Here is a 21,648-nt window from a genome sequence, read left to right on the forward strand (position 1 = left end):
GTTCCAGTGTGAACTCTTTTCATCTGTTGTTTTCAAGTAACTTCTACGCTCTGCAAGAAAGGAGATTTCAGGAGAATTACCTGATTTCAGAAGTGACCCAAGTAGTAAAATGGAACAATTCACAGAAAACTACCTTAATATTAAAATCAGTAGAGCTATCACGTCTGAGAAAAAGTTTGAAAATGTTTACAAGTTTAAATCTTTTTAATGTATGTATACACACATACATATATATACCCCCTATATATATATATATGGATAGATATCATGGCAAAATTTTTCCAAGTTATTAGTTATCAATTGCTTATTGGCTACTTTTACTAAGCTTTGGGGTTTTATAAGCTTGGGGGTTTTTTGTTTGTTTTGGGTTTTGCCCCTTTTTAAATAAAGACAAGTCTTTAAGGAAAGATGAACCGCTTTTAGTGAAAAACAAACAAACAAACAGCCCCCACCAAACAAAAAACCAGAACAAAAACAAAACACCAAACCCCATTAAAAAAGCAAAACAAAACAAAAAACCCCAAAAAATATAACAGGTTCAGAAAAGATCTTATAAGCTCCTATTTGGAAGCAGGAACAAAATATTGAAAGATCATTGAGTTATTGTGGGGTTCCATCCTCCCCAGCCCAGAAATGCTCACTGCTTTCCTCTCACATTGCTGTGGTCAGATAACTTACTGCTGCTCCAAGCCTTATCTCTGCAGCCAGGGAAAGATTACAGGCAGTGGGAAAGCTCCAGGTTCTGTCATCCTCCCTCTCTGTGGATGGTTGAGTCTCTTTTTATCTTGGTATTCTTTGACAGCGGTCCTTCTAGAGAGCAAAGGTGTACAACTGTATTTTTAACAAGTCAGCCAGCACTATGAGCTTCAAGCTCTTTTGGTAAGAATGTAAATCTTCTATTGAGCATCAAAAATATAATATTTTATAGTATTAATTTTATCATTTTCATCTAGGTGCACAAAATGCTGGCAATTAACATCTCTCTTCCCAGAATAACTGAGCTTAGTCTTTGGGGAGGTTAATAAATCAGCTTACCAAAAAACAGATTTGCTAATTGCCTACATGATCTGTGCAGAAGTGCCATAGACCTGAGAGGCACTGCACACCCAGCGATTATTATTTCTCCTCCGCCTGATACAGAACAGCTCCCCAGGCCAGCAGACATTAACCACCAGAAAGGCTGAAAACGTGGTCTGAAAAACACACTCCAGAGACTCAGTGGTAAAGTATCTCATCTCCTACTTTTCGAAAGGAACTGGGTGATAGGAGGCTCCACCTAGAGATCACACGCTGGAAATTCTCCTAGGGGTACGAAGTTTGGATACTGCTGTCAGGGATGCAGGGATGCTGTGCCAGCCCGCCCTGCCCTGCAATGTGACCCTCGGAGCACCTGGGCACACACGGAAAGGGTGGGAAGCGAGTAAAGGATGAAAACAGAGCTCACTCGGCCACAGAAAAAAGGGTAAAGTCTGAGTCTAGAAGGGTCCCGGCCAGAAAAGAGGATGAAGGAGGTTCGGAAAGGTTGGAATGCCGATAGTCTGAGCAAAGTCCAACGTCTTGGACTTTGCAGAAAGCTTTTCGAGCTTTATTCTGGTTGCTACATTAATTATTATCGTTATCATTTTGCTTCATTCCTTACTGGCTTCCTCTCAGATTTCTCAGGGAAAAAAATGGAACATCCCTACTCCCACCTCCCAAAAACCCAGGACTTCTCTACTTTAACATAACAAGAGAAGTCTTAACAAAAACTTAAAGAAAAAACCAAACCCTTTTTTAGAAAACATGTGCTGGATTCATTGCTACGTACAGGAAAAAAATGCCATTGCCTTGAAAGAGAATGGCTGCAAACCAGGGAATTTAAAGCTCCATGGTTTTTTTCCTGATATAATCTAGCCCTGGTGCTTGACAAGCATTAACTGTTGGCATAATTTACAAACTAAATGAACCACCAGGGTGCCTTTTGTAAAGCCTGACATGAACCCAAGCGACCTGCCCCAAGAAACAATGGCTAATCTGCACCAAGTATGTCTCTGTGGTCAGGTGGCATTTCCTTCCTGTCAAGAGGGCAAACCTACAAGCAGGAGTGCACGTATCACACTGCACACTGTAAAACAAGCGCTGAAACTTCGTAATTGATAGAGAACAAACCCACTGCGCTGCGAACTCGCAGCTGACACCCATCTCTTGAGAGCAGACTGACTCAGGTGTCCCGACGTGCCCGGTTACCATCAGGAGAATGCAGTGCGACAGAGCGGCTTAAATTCTTGCAAGATGCGTTCACTGCGCACAGTGATATGCAAAATGCCACTCGTTTGAAATGCAAATCCCTAATTACAGTGTCAAAAGCGACACTCTGAAGAGCAGTGTTCAACAACTACTACACCATTAGTAGTGCCTTCACAAATGAGTACCAGTTTCTTTTCCTGAGAGGCTGCGCAGAAAAGCTGAAGGGAAAAATCCAGGCAGACAACTCACAAGGCAGGATTCAGGTTTAACTCTTCCTGAGAGCTGCCTTCAGTATTTCACTGGAAGATCTCAGAAGGGCTTTAGCAGCTCACTGGCTTGGAGCACCGAATACTTTATAGGCTGTTCCACAAAGTACAGATGAGTATTAAGACATTAAATGAAACTATTAAAAGGTAAAACTACACATAGCACAGAGGGCTTCACTTTCTTAATTTCAACTTTTAGACTAAAATTCCCTATCCAGATTTCCCCTTCTTTCATTTCTTCCCTCTCTCTCACCTCTATCTAATATGGAATGGATAAAACGACAGCAATATTTCTGTTCCAAACCTTCAGAGTGCACATATTAGGTGCACTCTGTAATTTCTCCATCCATTATAACACTTACTATAAAACTTTAGAAGATTAGCCTAAAAAAGAGCAAAAATTAAAAAAAAAAAACCTACAAAAAAACCAACAACAACAACCCAACCAACTGGAGCAGCCCAATGACTTAACAACTGGAATCTCCAGATCACTTTTTATGTATGAAATACACTACAAAAGCAAATACTAGACTTGACTGATTTTTAAAGCTGGAGTGTGACCCCTAGGTGGTGCTGACATCCTGTTATTCCACAAGGCTTAAGGAATATTCCACTTTCTTAAAACTGTATCCTGGAGCATCACCCCTCAGCAGCCGCCTCCAGGAAGGTGCAGTGCAGAGTCAGCAGCTCCATTTTCCGTAAGTATTTTATTTTAACACAGTGGGTTTAAATCTGTAGCCACACAGAATAATTTGATTTCCTCTTCAGTGCAGAGGCAGAGTGCACAGCCAGGTGGTGGCAGTGGGATCTGGGTAATTGTGTACAGTCTGCATTTCAGGAAAGTATTTCTGAGAGAGAACCTCTCTTATGCATCACCATAAATACAGAAAAATGCATGATATAGTTTGTTCTTTTTTCCCCTTTCAGATGGTGCCTGAACATTTCCAAATAATAACTTGGTATTACTCTGCATCACCCCTTCCTTTAGTGGGAAAGGAACCTGGTAAGTATCCCCTGCATGTAAAACATGTAGAACTTCCACAGAAGAAACTGAGAACAGCACAAGAAAATCAGCTCAGTCTATTCAATTCCATTCTTAGGCTACACAACCCGATCAGATTTGAAGAATTAAAGACATGTTATGGCTGGATAAAGGAGAATCTGTTCTCTTACATGCTGAAAAGGAATATACTGCTCTAATATTTACCATGGTGCAAAGAAACTCAACCAGATGATATTTTAAGTTACCCAAACTGATTTATTGACAATTTAAATGTGACATATTTACAGCACTGTTTCTAAAATAATTTAACAATTTTCATAGATTTATAAAAGTACTGATAAATAGGAGACCCTGACAGTGACCAACCACAAATATTTCCCTATGCTACCAAACTACAACAGTAGTTCTTTTCTTTTTTCGTTTTTCTCTTTTTCCCTCTTTTTGTAAGTCCCATAATGGAGCTGCTTTACCTCCACCCAATGTGTAAAAATTGCCAATACCAAAATATAATAAAATGACCATGCAGTGTGAAAGCTGTACCAGAGCAAGTGATTTCAGATGTTAGACTACAGTAAAAATATTACAACACAAAGTGTCTTCCACACATAATGTGAAAAAATAAGCTTTGAAAGAGCTATTGGTTTATTTTTATAGAAATTAAAACCTACAATACTAGTACAGACATTTACAGTAACTTCCAATTCTGTGCTAGTTTTCACATATAGCTAAAGAGTCAAACAAAACCAGTAATTTACAGACACCACTGCCTTCAGACAGTGGTTAATTAGCTTATGGATAAAAAAAAATAGACCAAAACCAAAAGAAGGTGCTGATATAATTTAAGGTTTTGAAATTAATTCTATTCCATTCTTATATGACACCAATTATTCTATCCTGGGATCAACAAATTGCTGTGGGAAAGCCATCCATATCTCTCAAGCAGGAAGTCAGTTTGGAAGTTGGAGAGAAGATGGACTTGCCTGATATGTATCTTAGGTTCCAGTAGACAAAGAAAGTCTCACAAAGCTGGACAATCGGGATCACAGTAAGCAGCAGCATGAGATATTTGTGGGGTTGGGATTAAAGCAAACATTTTTTTTCCAAAAATGATGAAAAGTACACACCATCTAATCGAATACTTGAAATGTAAAGGTTCTCCTCATTGGCATCGCTGATGCCCCATAACACAATGTACACAAACAACAAATACTCACTTTTTAAGAACATATTGCACAGCAGTGGGTGCAACACCAGAACACTGGTACCCCTGGCATAAATCTTCTTTTAAAGAGCTGTTTCGAACTATGCTATCCAGAGCAACTCCAAGCCAACACTCAAACCCAGTAAGAATGGTTTGTGTACATCACTAACCCAAAAGTGTTTCAAAAACGTGAGAGAAAACACAGGCACTTCAGATTCTTAGTGCACCAAAAGTTATAGGCCACGATTGCAGGACTAGGAACAGTTCAGTACCAATAACAACAAAACTAAACAACGAGCTCTTCCACTGATCAATACAGAAACAAGAACTGTTCACAAAGCACTGGGAAGGAAACCATTCTCAAAACAGTAACCAAACAAAACATTTAAACATTTAAGAAAACATAATTGCTGCAAAGCCTAATATAACACAACATAAACCCTACTTAGTTCAAAAGATCTAAAGTGTCCGAATTCCAAAGTCCAAATTCTCTTCTCCCCCCTCCAAAACACCACTACGTGCAGTCCATGGAAATCCAAATGTGCAAAAAGTTATAACCCACCTTTAGGAGTGCATCAAAAATAGGCTGACTATTCAAAATATTATTTTAGTGGAAATTTTACAGCACCATAACTAGAATTCCAAGGGAGTTCAGAATTCTTGTTCTGATAACAAATCAGTTGACACTGTTGATCCTAAAGAACAGAAGAAACATTTTTGCATTTCCTGGTATCTGAAAGTCACGGAGAGAAAAAATTCTCATATATGCCTAAAATCTTACTGTAGTTTAAGATGAAATTAAATAATCACATTTGTTGGCAACAAGTTCTCCAAAATAGAGCATTAGTTGCAAATTTAGTAAATCTGCCAGGTTAGGAATTAGAAGTTGCTGGTACCTTGCTTACTTGCAGAAGTACTTTTTTCTTTTTTTTCTATGTGTTTTGGGTTGGTTTTATTTCCTAAATTGTGCAGTTTGGCCCCTCCCTAGTAAGCAATTTACTATCAGGCTTTGAGAAAACGCCTAAGGTCCATTTCTGACCCTCAGCTGCAAGGCAACACACAAACATTATATATACCCATGTGTGCACAGAACACACACACACATATATATAACAGCAGTGCTCCGGTTTTTTTATTTTTTGTTCTCATTTCCTGGAATTTTCTTTGGTTCAAAGTCCGAGCAAGGAAATTAAAGGACCGAACAAATGGATCATTCTCCAAACACTTCCATCCCTACACATCACTAACTGGAAGGCTTGCATCATCCAGATCCACAAGGCCAGGATCCTGTTCCTGAGTGCCATTTTTGCTCCGGGGTTCCCAGGGGCCCCGTTCAGTCACTTTGGAAGTTGATTCTCTTGGAGCGACAGCCTGGATCTTGTAGCTCCCTGGCTTGGCCTTGGTAAAAGACTCGTGAAATCCTCGCTTCTCCAAGGCAGGGGGTTTGGGGTGAGGGGTTGGGACCAGAGGGCTGCCGTGAGCGGCTGTGGAATGTGAGCTGGCTGTGGCTGGGCCGGCAGGACGGACAGCATGGCCGGGTTCGGAAGAAGACTCGGGATGCTCCTGGAAAAAGAAGGGACCGTGTCAGATGAAGTGACTGATGTCACGTTGGAAAGATGCAGTTTCAGATTTCACACTCACAAAAAAAAAAAATAAATAAATAATCGAGACAGAAAATACACAAAGCGAAGCATCAGCCACGGCAGTAGGAGGCAGGTGCTTTCTCAGGCACTGCTTTACAGAGTGTGAGCTCACAGCAGCATGTGACAGCAACATCAGCTGCTGCATTTAATGAAATTAAATTCTTCAATCAAGCACAGCAGCTCTTTAGACTTCATAATATAGTCCAGCAAATTGAGGCTCCTCATTCTACTAAGATGTTAAATAACCTTCTGAAGATACACAGGTTAAAGGCCACTGAAAGTCACATCTTTCCAAAAGAAAAATGTATTCAGACCTATTCATATGAATCAAGCACTCGTATCCTGAATCCTGAAGTAATGCACATGGTTACTGTTCCCTCTTCTTGGGATACTGAATCTCCCCAGTTTCTCCCCGGGACCAAACAAAAATTTTATGTTATCAAGACTATACAGAAATTTCCAAAGTTAACAACCTAGAAAAGGAACTGATACTTAAGCTGCTCCTTCTAATTGTTATTATTTTATGTTTATTATCATTACTCTGCTGACCTTTACATAACTCTGAAAATAATCTTCCACCATTTATTTACTGACAGAAACAAATTCCCAGACTACCTAGGAATGATTTAGCTGTCTGAAGCACAGGCATGGGATGCCATTTGCACGTCCTAGGATAGCCTGAACCCCAGCACAGGAACAAGAAGTTCCCTGAGTTCTGCATTGCATCTATCAGTTCTGTCAGGATGTCTCAATCCCTGAGCAGTGCTGGGTTTGAAATGCTCTGATCCAAATGCTGTGTGTGAATTAGGAGCTGCAGCTGCTGCCAGTTCTGCCATCACCAGTGTTAGTCCAGGAACTAAAGGAATCTGCCAACCCATGTGCACACACAAATCAAGGCATTTCTCAAGCACATTTGTTAGCAAAAAAAAAAAACCAACCCAAAAACCAAAAAACCATCACAGATGTGTGTCCGAGATGCAAATATACATCATAAATTCCATACTTTTTCCACAGTAGTTTTTCATATTTCTTTTAGAATGTTATGACATTCTCATGACATATAAATTAATAAATTTAATCAAAATGGATTCTGCCAAGTACTACCATATTTCTTTTTATAAATCAGTTTAATGTTATTGGATGAAGCTGTGCAACTTTTTTTTGGACTTGAGTTTGGTGTTCAATTTCACTGAAGTATTTCACATCATTTACATTGCCTTATTTCATACCTGACTTGATACTCCACTTTAAGAAACATGTTTGCTTCAGGAGAACATATGATTCAGTGATTTACCTACTATTCTTCTTATTAATAATTTTACTCCACCAAACAGGATGAAAGGGATATTAGGACAAGATCTCTATGAGTTTTTGCTAAGCTGCCCTGAAGGATACTCAGATTTTACTACCCACAGTAGCTGTAATTTCACAGTTAAGAGGCTGTGCTGCTGCACTACTCCTAAGGTGCACTGCATTGAAAATGCATCGAGTATACATTATAATACTTCTTTGTTTGAACTAATCATTTCATGCAGAGACCTTATAAGCCATGCAAATCAGGCTACTATAGACCCTTCCAAATCCTGGAGTTACAACGTGCATGTTCTGTGTGCACTCATCTGCATCAGTTTGTGGGTAGCTTCAATTTAATCTTGCTTCTGCGCAGTTTCAAAACAAATGTAAAGTAAAATGGAAATATGAACTCTCATGCAAATTAGCTTTAGTACTTTCCTAGTAAAGTGACATCACATCACTTATGTTTAAATATTTACTGTGCTTTGAAGTATAAGCAGTGGTTTTGGCGTTTTTCATTTCCAATCATTTTAAAAGCAAGAAAAAACAGTGCAAACCTGTAAGTGAACGGTATTATTGATGAGTTAGCTGTCAGTAATGGTAATGACAACAGGTAGCATTATTTTTTAGTTTGTTTTATAGTGCAAATTAGTGTCTAGTCCTAGCCCTCTGTTAAGAAGGCAAGTTTCCATGAGAGCCCACATACGTGCTGCATTCACCAGTTCTTGATGTATACCTCTGTATACAAGGATTCGACAGCCTTCTGGCCTGCCGCATCTGGAACACAGTGCAAAGCTAAGATTAGAGTCACCTGGACTTGGGAGAGAGGACAACAGAGGGAACAAGAAGTGATGCAGACAGTCATAGCTACATTGCTCAGTTAGCCCCACACACAAAAAAAAACAAAGGAAAAAAAGCATACAGAAAGAAAAGTTACCTGCATATTTTCATTGCCCCCAAAAAGAGAAAATTTGTAACAGGAAGTTTTAATTAAAGGCATGAAGCAGCTACCAAAAATTGGCTTAGAGCTTAGGCTGGGTTACCAGAAACATGGTATCAATGCAAATTTGTAGTCAAAAGTTGTAGTCAAAAAGGTTTACATTATTAGATTTCAGATAATGGGGGTAATGATATATTCAGTTTATTACAAAACATCCCAGAGTCAGAAAATGAAAAACACAGCATGCAACATCTGAACTGTGAAGTATTCCTGTTGCTACATCTGGACATACTTGGAGACACTGTGACACCAGAGTAACTCCCACTACTTTCCACAAGATAATGACCTTCGTACTAAACATCTAATATGGTTTAAATGCAAGTAGGTATGAAATGCTGGCATCCACGTGGCTTCAGAAATATTAACACTTGTCACAGTGCCCCAGTTCAGTACTGCAAGATGCTGTTCTCACTGCATTTCCAACAGCAAGAACTAATCCATGTGAGCACAGATCTGTTACTTTAAATTTTCATCTGTATCTGCATATACAGTGAACTATCAGCAATAGAGAATGACAATTTAGCAGTGAGAGTTGTTACAAACAAATTAGGATACTGTCATTTGATAGCAAAACGCAGCAATTAGCAGAAACACCTCGCAGGAATTAGAAAGTTTTAATTTAACTCCCAAACTAGTAGTAGTGACAGAGATCATACTGGACTTCTCCAGGTTAGCACGGCATTATCTACGTGTTCAAGACAAACAATGCACAGAAAGTCACAGATACAACTAAAGTACTCAATTAAAAACACCAAGTATTTGATGCCAGTCTGGTTGAAAGTTCATGCAGAGAGGCCACGTCACTACAGGACAGGAGAGAGGAGAGGCAAAAGGAAAAAAACCAGAACGGAGTGGCGCAAGTGAACACGAGCTAATGGCATCTGCTGTGAGGGGCAGGATGACGTACGGAAGCTGCTGATCTCCCAGGTCCCCGCTGTGCCACGATGGCCCCAGAAATCGCCTTGATCCAGCTGTGCATGTCCTCAGGGCTGTCCGCCTGCAGCAACACCACCACCATGGTCAACATCAACTCAGCCTGCCCACTGTCCCACCACCTGTGTGAGCACAACAGCCTAACCCTGCTGTTCAGCCTCCTACTGAAAGCCACAGGGACTTTATTTCTTAACCCAGACATTTCTTAAGGTCTTACTCTGAATTTACTATTAAATGTATACAGCTATATAAAGCAGTAAAGAAAAGATCCTGAAGATTACATTCCCCCTGAAAATCATGGCTTAGTCAAAGTGAAGAAGTGCTGCTATTTCACTTTTAAAGTTGCATTTAACTCTGGCAGTCCCTTGGGTTTGCCCAAAGTTTAAATAAAGAAATTACCTGCACATAAAAGGTTCGAGAAGTTGTTACAATTTCAAAGAGATTGTCTCTCATCATTATATCACTGCAAATGAAATACAAAAATACTTCAAAAGCAAGTACAACTTTCCCCACTGTATTTTAACAAGACTGTAGGGCTGGCAGAGAATCAGAGCATTTGCTGTCTGACTTTTGCATTTCTTTATCACTTACTATTGGTTTTTTTACTAATTTTAGCCCTAAGATTCTTTAGTTTACCAGTGGCGCACGTGCTACTACATGTATTTTTAATAGGAACATTCTAAATCATATGCTAAGTTTAAAAATATTTACCATTCTAGTCAAATTTCTGTAAGTAGCTTGCTAAAGAAAAAATAGAAAAAATCACTATCTCTCAAGTGCTACAAAAGCAATTATTCCTTGATATAATTACCATTTGGTAGGAGGGAAATAGCAGGATGAAGAGTGTTATCAGCCAGATTCACCCATCTAACATGAGTTAATGTCCTCTAAAGGTGTAGAGATAATATAAGAGAATAGAGACTCCTGAAATTGCTGCCTCAGATGAGACAGCACCCACAGATCTCTAACTCTTGGTTCCATGATATTCCCTTGTTCCACCCTTGTCCAAACTTACAAGTTTGAAACACATTAATACAGAACCTTCAAAACCCATTTAATGCACAAAACTATGTGCTGTCCCATAAAGAGAGAACACCCCACATGCACACATCAAGTGAAGTTATTGAACAGTTCTCCAAGGAGCAGCCTGGCCATGACCAAGCAGGGAATTCCATCCCATGTAATGGCATCAGTGCTTCCCTCCTCACCTCTGTTTGCACTCCTGAACTTTATGGACCTCCTTTAGTGGTATAACCCTGAGAGGTTCCTTTTCCTGAAAAAAACCAAACATATTTGCATATTTTAGTACAGTGTATCTAACAACTAGAACTGAAAGCCAGAGGCCAGGACAGCAGACTCACATAAATGAGCCTTTCAAGGCAGTCACTTATGATAAAAGTGATGTCAACCAAATTTCATTTGCTTTTTTAAGTATTAAACCAGCCGTGACACTTGCAATGAGGAGGACAAATCAAGAAGTAAACCCTGCCCCCCCCCACCAAACATTAATTCCATACCATAATGAAGACAACCACCCTGTCCTCTTCCTCTAACCAGATCAGACAACTGACTCTGGCCTCGAGCAGCTCATTTCAGTAAAACTGTGATTACATTAATTTGCTATGAAATGCTACCATAAAAGATGCTTTGTTAATTGGACTTCATGATATGGCTTTAAGTAAGATTAACTGTATCCTGTACTTAATACAATTAAAAGTAATACAAAGAAACCACTCCTGTAAGACCACTGAAAGAGCAAGTACTCTCAAAGCATTTGGAAATTCTGTTACCATAACAAAAATAAGTGTTAAAGTTTCACACAACAGGAAAAAAGTGAGAACATTGAAACAGAAACACTTTCATGTTTCCCATGACAACATAATGTCACACATACTATTATTTTCCGGTAGTTGTTGCAGTAAACCACAAACAAACAACTTATTTTACCTCCTACTGTGTTTTCTTTAAGCCAAGTTACAATGGATTGCTTCAGCTGGCTACAACTTCCAGATAAAACAGAAACTTTCAGCTCTGGAATGACTTCCCCTACTATTTCTGTAACAGATAACTTAGGAGATTTACGCTGAGCAAACAGCAAATGTCACCCAAATGTAACCAGCCTCAAAGAGCAGTTTTCATTAGATCATTTTGCTCTATAGCAGATCCACGTAGAGTTTAAATCCCAGTGTTTTCAGTTATTGTGCTCTTATCCCCTCTCTGTTGTTCTCAGATTCAATCATCAATTGCAATACATTTTCAAAGTAACACATCAACTGTGAACTGCAAGATCATCTCTGGAGTCCAGACACCTCTTGGAGGGAAAACCTCAGCTCAGAAATTACAATTTTCTGCGTCCCATATTGCCTGTATTCCACTGTGCTCCTGGGGACCGACACATGCTCAAGGAGCATGATGGAACACTAGAAGTGCAGGTATTTCTACCATCCTTCTATTGTTGTCTCCCACAGTACAGTTCTTCACTGGGTTAGAACTTGTTTGTGAGCAAGCTGAGCTCAGATTTGTTTTTTAAATAAAAATAGAGGGTTTCTTATAGGCAATGAGTCAGAACTGTTATGCTGACAGCTTAACAAAGATAACGATGCAAGATCAAACTCCTGCTACTGTCAGAGATGCCCTCATTAGAAACGAAATCAAAGCTCACTTTAGAAACGGCCTGAAATTTGGGTTCTTGACATTTTACATCGTGTGTTTGGCCTGTAAACACTCCTTTGAATTTATAATACTCTACAAAACAGGCTTCATTCCTAAGGTACAGATTTTCTTACACTTAGTCTATTTTCCCAGAAAAAGGAATCCCACACTTAACTGTCTTCAGAACCAGACATTTATTTTTAAAATGAAGCCTGAAGGCACATAACATCTGGTCAAAATCAGCCAAAAACTTACAGTGACAAGGGAAGAAGAAAGATCATGAAACTAAAAGAAACTCTGCAAGTGTTGCTTCTGAACAGAAAATTAGGAGTTTTTTGTTCATCTTGGCTGCCCTGGTGAAACAAGTGTGTGGGAGAAGATCCCATCATCTGTATGAGAAAACGTAATTCTAACTTTCAATGAAGAATTGCAAGATTACAGTTTTGTCTCTCCCACAGTGATCAGCTATTGCAACAACACAATCAATTATATGAGAGTGCAAAATGAAACAAGGTACTAACACAAAAATCAGGGTGACTGTAGAGTGTATTTTATTACTGTTTTTCAGTGCCCTACAGGCAGCTTCCCAAACTGATTGAAGTATAAATTAATGGCTGCCCTATGAATTTTTTTGTTCTTCCCAATCATGAAAAGTAATTACAGCACAGACTCACGAGCTGCAGGAGCAGCACAGCACATTTTTCAAACACAAGCATATTCCTCCAGATCTTCTTGCAACTGTTACTGGAAAATAACACAGAATTGTAAACTTACCAGTTCAGACTTGAAATATCCTATTGTGTTTTCATCTAGCTGAAAGTACCTTCTCTTCCAGTTCTTCATCTGTTAAGGGAAAAGAAATAAATATTTCTATATTTTATTTATAAAAAAATACTTACATGTCATGTGTTATGCATATATTGAATATTATAATTTTAGTTTTTATTTATAGTATATGATGCTGTATAATTCCTATTTAGTCATAACTGTTAATTTTGAGTTATGTCTTCATTGCAGTTTATTATAATTACAAATTTTGTATCTTTACTGCCCCAAGATAATTATGCACAGCTCTACCCAATTAATAAATTTTTATGAAAACTGCGAAAATTAAAAATTCTTTAAGCTACTATTTTCTATTATAAGATTTATTCAAACTGTAGAAACTCAACAGCAGAATTAGGAAAAATTGAAAGAGAATACATCATAGGTTTCTAGTTTATTTTTAACTAAAAAAAGGATGTCACAAAAAGAAGCTTCATAATCCAAGATACAAAGAGTCTGAGAACTCAAAGATGTGTATCTTGCTTAATCTGAGCTATCTGTTCCTTCTTCTAGCAAAGCATCACACAAATAGCTCCACTTGTGTTAATCAGTCTGATAAACTGCACAATTCTTCCTCTGAACCGAAAAATCAGCTTTTTCTAAACATTTTACTGGTTCAAAAAGCAGGCACTGAACTTCTGTCCCAATTTAGATGTTTTTAATAAGCAAAAAAAGGATCTCTACAGAATGTAGAGCAGGAAAATTCCCAGCTGCATGCACTAACCATAACATGGAGGTCTGTGCACACACTTTACCCCGCTAAAATATCTTCAACAACATCACACTGAAGGGAAGTAATGCAGCTATAAATTAAATGCTACTGGAGGATAAATTTTATCTTTAGTTATCCTTATTATTGTCAATAGTAATAAAATTCCTGGTGATTGTCTTTTGTTTTTAATAACACTTACCACTGCTCCTTGTTTCACACAGTAACCAGCTTTGATAATGGCACTATCTGGGGGATGCTTAGCAGCAAAATAAGGAAGGTGACTTTGTGACCGCTTCAAATAATTCCTGTCAGCCCCTTCACTGCCCTCACTGACTTCTTCTTTCTAGAAACAAAAGCAGGAAAGTTCAGAACACTCTCAGGTTTTTTTGGTTTTTTTTAAAGGTCAAGGAGTAACTATACTAGTTATAATAGGAAATAACTGTATCATCCCATGCTCACAAATCCCGTTTTCAATTTGAAAGAACAAAGTATTTTAACTGATTTCCAGAGACAACTGAGACTCTCCAAGGGCTAAGTCCTTGTAAGCTCCTCTTAGAAGCTAACTAAGAAAGTGCTAAGTACTTTCAAATAATATTGACAAACACTCAGTAAAAAATATGGTACAGATTTAAACTCATGCATGTATTTAGTGCAAACTTGTAACATGGGCAAAACACTAGAGGCAGCTACAGCAAACAAAAAGTTATTTCTAGGACTACAAGACATCAGAATTCACCAACTTTTTTAATGCAGTTTGGGAGTATACTGCCATTTACATGATATTCATCTAATTTGCAACTATTTTCAGCTCAGAAACTTTCAGCAACAGGTTCAGTTCTATCTTTAGCACTGCATAGATTCTACTTCCATAAGCTTGTGCCACCTCAAACTTTTTTGCCCAGTTTTCCTTGCAACTTTTTTCTGTTAAAGGGGCAGAACTTCATCACTGTTAACACCAACAATTAATTTCACACAGACATAAATTATTATAATAACAACAGATGTGCAAGCAAAAAAAAAAAAAAATCAGTATTCAAGCAATTCTTTAAAATTGATGTATAAAAGGAATAAAATCCTTAGAACCCCCCACTCAGTAGGAATAAAAAGTGCATATAGAATACAGCTCCCTGCATCAAATAATAACCCACTTGTTTGGAGGGTTTTACCTGGGTGGGAGTAATGATGGGAACACCACCAACAATTTCTGTCCTGTAAGAGACTTGCTTCTTTCCACCTGGGCTTTCAGCTTGCCGATTGGCATTATCCATTTGACAGAGAGGATCAGACTGCTTTGGTACCTGCAATTGGAATGTGAGAATTGACACCACTTTCATGAAAAAAGCCCTAAACATTACACAAGAATTCTGAGGCGTTTTCAGCAGGATTTAACAAATGTTCACTAATTGTGAAAGGCAAGAAATTGCTTCCCCAAAAATCTGTTGTAAGTACTATGCTTTAGTGCTCAAGAGAAAACTGGTGCCAATAAAGACATTTCACTGGATGAAACCAGTTGCAAGCTTTGCCATAAAGTGCTTGACTTAATCTTCAAGAAGCACTGCCAATTTATAGAACTGGTTCTTTATTTTTCAGCTGCTTTCAGTTTTAGTAAGAAGTGGAGACGGCCCAGTGCCTGCAGAGCCAGCACAGCAAGGCCATAAACACTGGGGCTTTGGTCACACAGGGTGTCTGACCAGTGTGACATCTGCCCTCACATGTACTGGGCATGAAGACTGTGTGTTACTGCCCCCATTAATCACACATACATTGCTAAATTCTGTCCAAAAGGACCCCACCTACCTACTTCTAACTATCAATAACTATTAGATAATTCTCTCAAATGTGGAACTAAAGCCATCCAAACTCCACAGGAATTTGCTTTCCTTGTGTTTTGCTCTAAAATGTTTACTCAGGTTTCTGAGAAAACTTCTTTAACCTAAGAAATGCACTGACTACCTAAGACATTTGCACTTCTAATCTCCTTTCACCTCTAATATAAGAATTAGATCAACAAGAAGAGATCAAGTGTCACACCCAAATACCCCACCCAGAAACCTACTGGGTATTTACAGACGACATACAAACTCCTTCAGAAAGGAGGACATACAAATTGTCCATCCAAGACTGTGACACATTCAAAACTTGGAACTGAACTGATCTAGACAAGAAAACAAAGCTACTTTGTAGTTTGTGATTCAAGTTCCTGTGTCCAGGACTGCTTATTTTACAAAATACAGCCTGCAGAGAAGTACAGACAGTGCTGAGAGCAGATGTCAGCCTAGGACAGTGTCCTGGTGGCCACCCCTTTGCCAGTGACTCCATCCCCAGCCAAGTCCAGCACTGAAGGATAAGACACTCATAAGCCTCAGCCTTTCAAGAGCAAGGGCTTGTAGCTACAGCTTTGTGGGCAAGGGCTTCAGCTGTCACAAACTCCTACTGAAAATGCTGCAGACCAAGACCACAACCACCTCCTCACACAGAGGCATTTTCAAACAGCACTCAAAAATGGGTACAGTGTGCTAATCTGCAGAGGTTCACAGTCATCCTGAAATTATCAGCACTCAAGAGGACTAAAACATGCAATGAATCTTGGAGGATTGCAGTCTGCAGCAAGTAATGCTCATATTGTAATTAATAATTGAGTGATCTTAATTATTTGATTAAATAATTGGCTGTACTTAATACTGTACTCGAGCTGTGAACAGATGAATGGTTCAAAGGCTCATTCCTTCAAAGACAAAATACTAATGATTTCGTCAGCCATTTAAAATGCAAGTTAAACAGATGATAAATAGCATTCACTCTAAATTGATGCAATTAATTATTTATTTATTCACTTTATTTCTTCAACTGGAAACAGCTCAGGCCTGGTTGTGGTGCATCCTCCTCACGAAAAACCCAAGTGAGAAGGTTTTGTGTTTCTGGGGTTTTTAAAATTCATTACACTTTTTAGTAGTAGTGTTTTTTGGAACCCCAAAGAATGGGCTGCATTAAAACAATGCAAAGAACTATGTAAACAGCCTTAGACAACTTAAAAATGAGAAAGTCACTGACAACAAGCACAAATGTGTGCACCCATGCTCACAACCCCTTCTTTGTAAGGGTGTGCTCTCAGAAATGTTCATTGTCATCACTTCCCCAAAACTGGAGAAAACAAAACCATTAACTTCCACCTCCTGAAAAGACTGAGATAACACGTGGAGGTTTCTATCATGAGATAACAATTTGTCCTGGTACAAACCAGAAATTTAACATTTACCAGAAGAACCATTAATGTTTCTTTGCATGGAAATCAGGAGAGAGCCTTTGGAGCCTGGCATGATGTGCTTGATCATTATTTTAGTGATACTTTAAGAAATACCAACTTTAGACAGCAGGGAAAAGTATATGTATCTTGTCATTGCTTTCAAGTGTCTTCTGGATAGTTCAAATAATATTAAATGTGCACAGTTAATTTTAAATTAATAGAAAACATCCCATGCTGTAATTTTAAAAAGATAATCCCATTTTTGTCCAATTTTCAAAAAGTAAATTAAACTCAAGTTTAAGGGGAGTTCTGTACAGTTTCTCCAAGTACTGAAAAGCCAAGCCAAGACTTGTTTGCAGTGATAAAAACTGGAGGCAAAGGTTACATTTAAGCACCTTGAGACAGTCACCATTGGAAAGCATTGCTGAATATCAACTCGACCACTTACTGTGATTTTGGTAGCTTTGTTCAGAACATTTACCCATTCAACTAGGTCCTGCTGATCATTGGCTTGTAGAAAGTATTTTCTCATCCCTGCATTCATAACTGTTAAAAACCATTATGAAAAGTTAAGAACATTGAAGTTTAAGAGCAAACTTAACATCATCATGAAAAGATTTTATTTCAGATGAAAATTCCATCTAAAGTAGATAAGTGCTCTGCTGCATTTCTTTTTAGAAAGTCACCTTAAGACACACAGATCCACTTGATTGCTTTATTCTAAAAAAATAGTAATTTAAGCTCTCCACTTAAATGGCATCATACAGACTTTGAAAAATGATTTTTATGAAGTCTTGAATTTTACCAAACTATTCTGCAGTTCTATTTCCTCTTTCTCAATTTCCCCAAGCAACAAGTTTTATACCTGGGGACTTCTACAATTTCTCCTTTTAATCCTCTGCCCAGAATCTCTTATCCTTTGTAACAACATTATAAACACGACTATGGTTACTTTTTTAAAAAATCTTTTTACTGCTGGAAAAATCAGTATTAATTACTAAGTACGTGATGCACAGGACCAAATAACTTTTAAGACAGCTATAACACAAATTTTATTGTACTTAATGATTTGGCAGAGAAACATACTTTAGTCAGTTTATATCTCTACCTCACAACACCTGGCATCTTTTATCTAAAAAGGACAAAAATTTCAGTGCAACAGCAAAAAAAAATTATGGGTAATTCTTGAAATAGGTTGTATGGTGTACAGTGATTAAAACCATCTCAATAAAATTAAATTTAAAATTAAAACCATCTGAATAAAAAGACAATAAATTTGTATTTTTCCTGTAGAAAGTATGAGAACCACTTTAATAGGTTAGAGACATTTGAGCCAGCATCTTGGATCATTAAGGTGTTTTAGAGCTGGCCCACTGACAGGAGAAACTTTACAAGTGCTGAAAACAAAGCCCTCCACACATGTGCAGAGGAATCTGTAGATGGCACTGAACTGACACACCACGAACTTGCCTAAAACCAGAAGGAGCTCTATGATTATCTAAAGCTTCAGTAAATTTTAAACAAGTTTAAACCCAGAAGGCACCCCAAAAATTTCTTTTTTTTTTTTTCTGTGCAGCAACAGAAGCTGAAATTTGACCTAAGAGCATTGTCTGACAGTATTTCAGGATCAATTAAATCAACTCTTTTATCAGTAAAACAGATTTTAAGTTACATTTCTTGTCTTCACAGCTGACAGGCATGCCACATCTCTGAAAACAAGTTTTAGTGCTTATTAATGCCTCAAAAATTTCAGACATCTGAAAAACAGCTCTCACCTACTCCTCATTAGGCTGCAATATGAAAAAACACAAGAACACCTTATGAGGAAGCCAACATTTCCATCATACTAAAGAAGAAAGTGACTACAAGCTATTTTTTAAACACTACCAGCTGTAGCTGGTACCAGAACTGCAGAACATTATCTTTGTTCCAAATTGCTGAAGAAGGCACTTGATGCACAAAGCACATGCCAGAACTTACCAAAGCAGAACTCTGCCTTTGGCCTCAGCTTAGTTGCATCGCTAACCTAGAAGGGAAATTAAGATTATAAATGTCACAAAACACACATCAGATATCACAAGTTTTATTCCCTTTCAAGTGGGTAAATTCAAAGATTAGCAGCACAGCAAGCTGGTCGGGCACAATGATAAACAAGAATTAAAAATCAAAATGAAAGACAAACAAGGAAGGTGGGAAGATGCAGTATTGACAACAAAAAATGCAAAGGAAGAATGAGAAATGAGCAGAAAACCAAGAAAAGGTCAAGTATTTTTCTCCATTTATTTGTTAATGCAGAATCTGCTACAAATTTAACCATGGAAACTTTCTTAGTTCACAGTTCCCTTTCAGACATATTTAGAACTAACTGTACACAGTCTGTGTCCTGTCTACTAAAGGTCATTATTACTTGCAAGCTATCACACCCAAGGACTTACCTTCCCCTTCATAAAAGGCCTGTATTTTCTCCAAGACTAATGGGAACTCAAATATTCATAAAGAACTGAAATATCAATTCTGTGAGCACAAAGAGCTGAGGTTTGAAATCACTAAATAAACCTAGGCAACACAGTAATTAATCTGTTCTTCTTTTAACCTGAACCTATTGAAGTGTTTGTAACACCTCTCTAATTCAGGAGTATCACAGAAGCAAAAGGAGTAAGTGGCATTTAAATTTGTCTGAAGTTGAGGCCCTTGGTAGTTACCATCAAGAATTTAACCAGTATCTCACATATTAATTATCTTACCTTTGAAATATAGGTAAGTTTAATGACCCCAACAGGTGGAGATCCAGAGGGAAGATTCTGAAACAAATCACATGTGTTACAAAGTGAAACTAGTTTATTCTCATACCACAGTCAGTTTTTATGCATAAAAAGCAAGTAATTCCACAAACAAAAAGAAAATCCTACATATTTTTATAGACAATGCACAATGTATGCTTGAAACAGGATCTAAACTACTTGTTTATTATACACACATCTGTTAATCAACTAAAAACAGAAAGACTGCTAGAAACAATACAAACAGTAATTGTTTCAGAGGTTTATGTATTTTACTAGAGGAAAAAGGATTCTTGTGGGTCTGCATCCAGGAAATCCGGAAAGAATACTTTTTCCTTAACAGATGTTGGAGTCTCATGTACTTTGACCAGGGCAGGCGGAAGGGACAAGAAGTGACATTCATCTATTATGTCAGATACTTCAAAGGCCATCTCACATATTTTCCAATCACTTCAGGGATTTAGAATGGCCTTCACATAGTTATAAGAACCCTACAGTTCTTCAAAACTAAAGCAGCGGAAGAAAATCAAGAAGTTTCAACTTGCCTCTTGCAAGAAACCCTTTCATTTGTACATGTAAAATAAAAGGCCTAACCTAGGCCTGGGTGTGCACTGCAAATATCATTTAAGCCTTAAAGCTTCTGAGGAATTGCAATTTCTACAGCACTTCAAGATTTTGTCCACATGCCCTGAATTGCTTCGTTTCACTCATCGAGATCAAACGTTTGAAGTCTGTCTTACTTCCAGAAATTCTTTTTCTCCTCAGTGAGAACTGCTAAATGCTTCAGTCACAAGTCACATCCATCGAGCTGCACTTCATTTACATTTTGTTTTTGCTGGTTCCTTTGAACAGCAGACTCCTGCTTTTTAACTCTCCTGTTCCTGGCAGAAGCGTACATGGATGTTCTTCTAGCAGGCACTTGTCAGCTGACCTGGATCCTACGCTCTCACTGTCTCTGTGCCCAAACCTTGAGCAATTATCTGTTCTTCCCTCTGCTAGAAAACACAGGGATGCAGGTAAATTGTAAAAGTAGCTTTTATCTAATGGCTGCTCTCCATCACAATGGATACAAACTGTCCTCATTCATACACCATCCATGCTGGATTGCAACTGCAGGTTTCATTAAAAATTGCTTTTCAATGACTAATTCTGTTGAGGGAAAGGAATATGTAATGCAAGGAAAACCACACACTACCACGTAAGGTTAAAGGTGAATGAAACACCTGGATACTGAACACCTGGGTGTGTGATTTGGCTCATCTGGTTATACTAAACTGATTTACAATTATTTCACTTATGTCAATGATTTTTTTTCCCCCGCTTCCAGGTCCATAATACCAAACCCCACCTCTCTTTTGCGAATTTGTTGGAAAACCCAAACTTGACATAAACCAGGAAACTCCTGCCAGGAACACCTCACCTGTGGGTTATCCATGTACCATACCAGGCTGTCTTCTCGTGTGTCCAGAATGAAGTACCGCCGCAGGAATTTCCCACTATTCTCATTTTCCTCAATGTCTAGGAAACCACAGATACGATTCTGGCGATCCACATAAGGCATTTCTGACCCTGGACATCACACTGCACAACAAAAAGCACAGGAGGTAAGCAAAGTTCCTTGGTGCTAATTTTAAGACTGCTCTGTGCCTACCCATGACATTTTGAGCAGTTTCAACCAGTAGCTTAAAGAAGTTTCTATGGAAGGGTAAGTGAAGCGTAGCTGCTCCCCACACCAGCACCACTGAACTTTTACATAGAACTTTCATACTTCTTTGAAGCATGTATTTAGCAGATCTGATAGCCTAAGTGTAAAGTTACAAGTGGTAAGCAACAGATGAGCATCAAGACTAATTTTGACAAGATCACTGAA

At 38.3% G+C, this 21,648-nt stretch overlaps 1 protein-coding gene across 10 annotated transcripts in view; it reads right to left on the reverse strand.

The window, feature by feature from the left end:
• Positions 1-3,727: 3,727 nt before the first annotated feature.
• PLEKHA1 (pleckstrin homology domain containing A1) overlaps positions 3,728-21,648 on the reverse strand; it is a 31,259-nt gene continuing 13,338 nt past the window's right edge. For 2 of the 10 annotated variants that reach the window (XM_039553834.1, XM_010407976.3), the window contains exons 2-12: positions 21,199-21,359; positions 19,743-19,799; positions 18,979-19,024; positions 17,447-17,544; positions 14,921-15,052; positions 13,954-14,097; positions 12,992-13,060; positions 10,774-10,838; positions 9,965-10,028; positions 9,540-9,629; positions 3,728-6,259 (exon numbers count right to left, since the gene is read on the reverse strand). In XM_039553834.1, the coding sequence (XP_039409768.1) occupies positions 5,930-6,259; positions 9,540-9,629; positions 9,965-10,028; positions 10,774-10,838; positions 12,992-13,060; positions 13,954-14,097; positions 14,921-15,052; positions 17,447-17,544; positions 18,979-19,024; positions 19,743-19,799; positions 21,199-21,339 (1,236 nt within the window). In that variant the 5' untranslated portion in view covers positions 21,340-21,359 and the 3' untranslated portion in view covers positions 3,728-5,929. Of the gene's footprint in view, positions 6,260-8,338; positions 8,444-9,539; positions 9,630-9,964; positions 10,029-10,773; positions 10,839-12,991; positions 13,061-13,953; positions 14,098-14,920; positions 15,053-17,446; positions 17,545-18,978; positions 19,025-19,742; positions 19,800-20,518; positions 20,774-21,198; positions 21,360-21,648 lie in introns of those variants that run through there. The other 8 variants (XM_039553836.1, XM_039553841.1, XM_019293817.3 and 5 more) reach the window with 8 other exon arrangements.

The sequence above is a fragment of the Corvus cornix genome, chromosome 6 (genome assembly GCF_000738735.6).
Source record: "Corvus cornix cornix isolate S_Up_H32 chromosome 6, ASM73873v5, whole genome shotgun sequence".
Classification (NCBI taxonomy): Eukaryota; Metazoa; Chordata; class Aves; order Passeriformes; family Corvidae; genus Corvus; species Corvus cornix.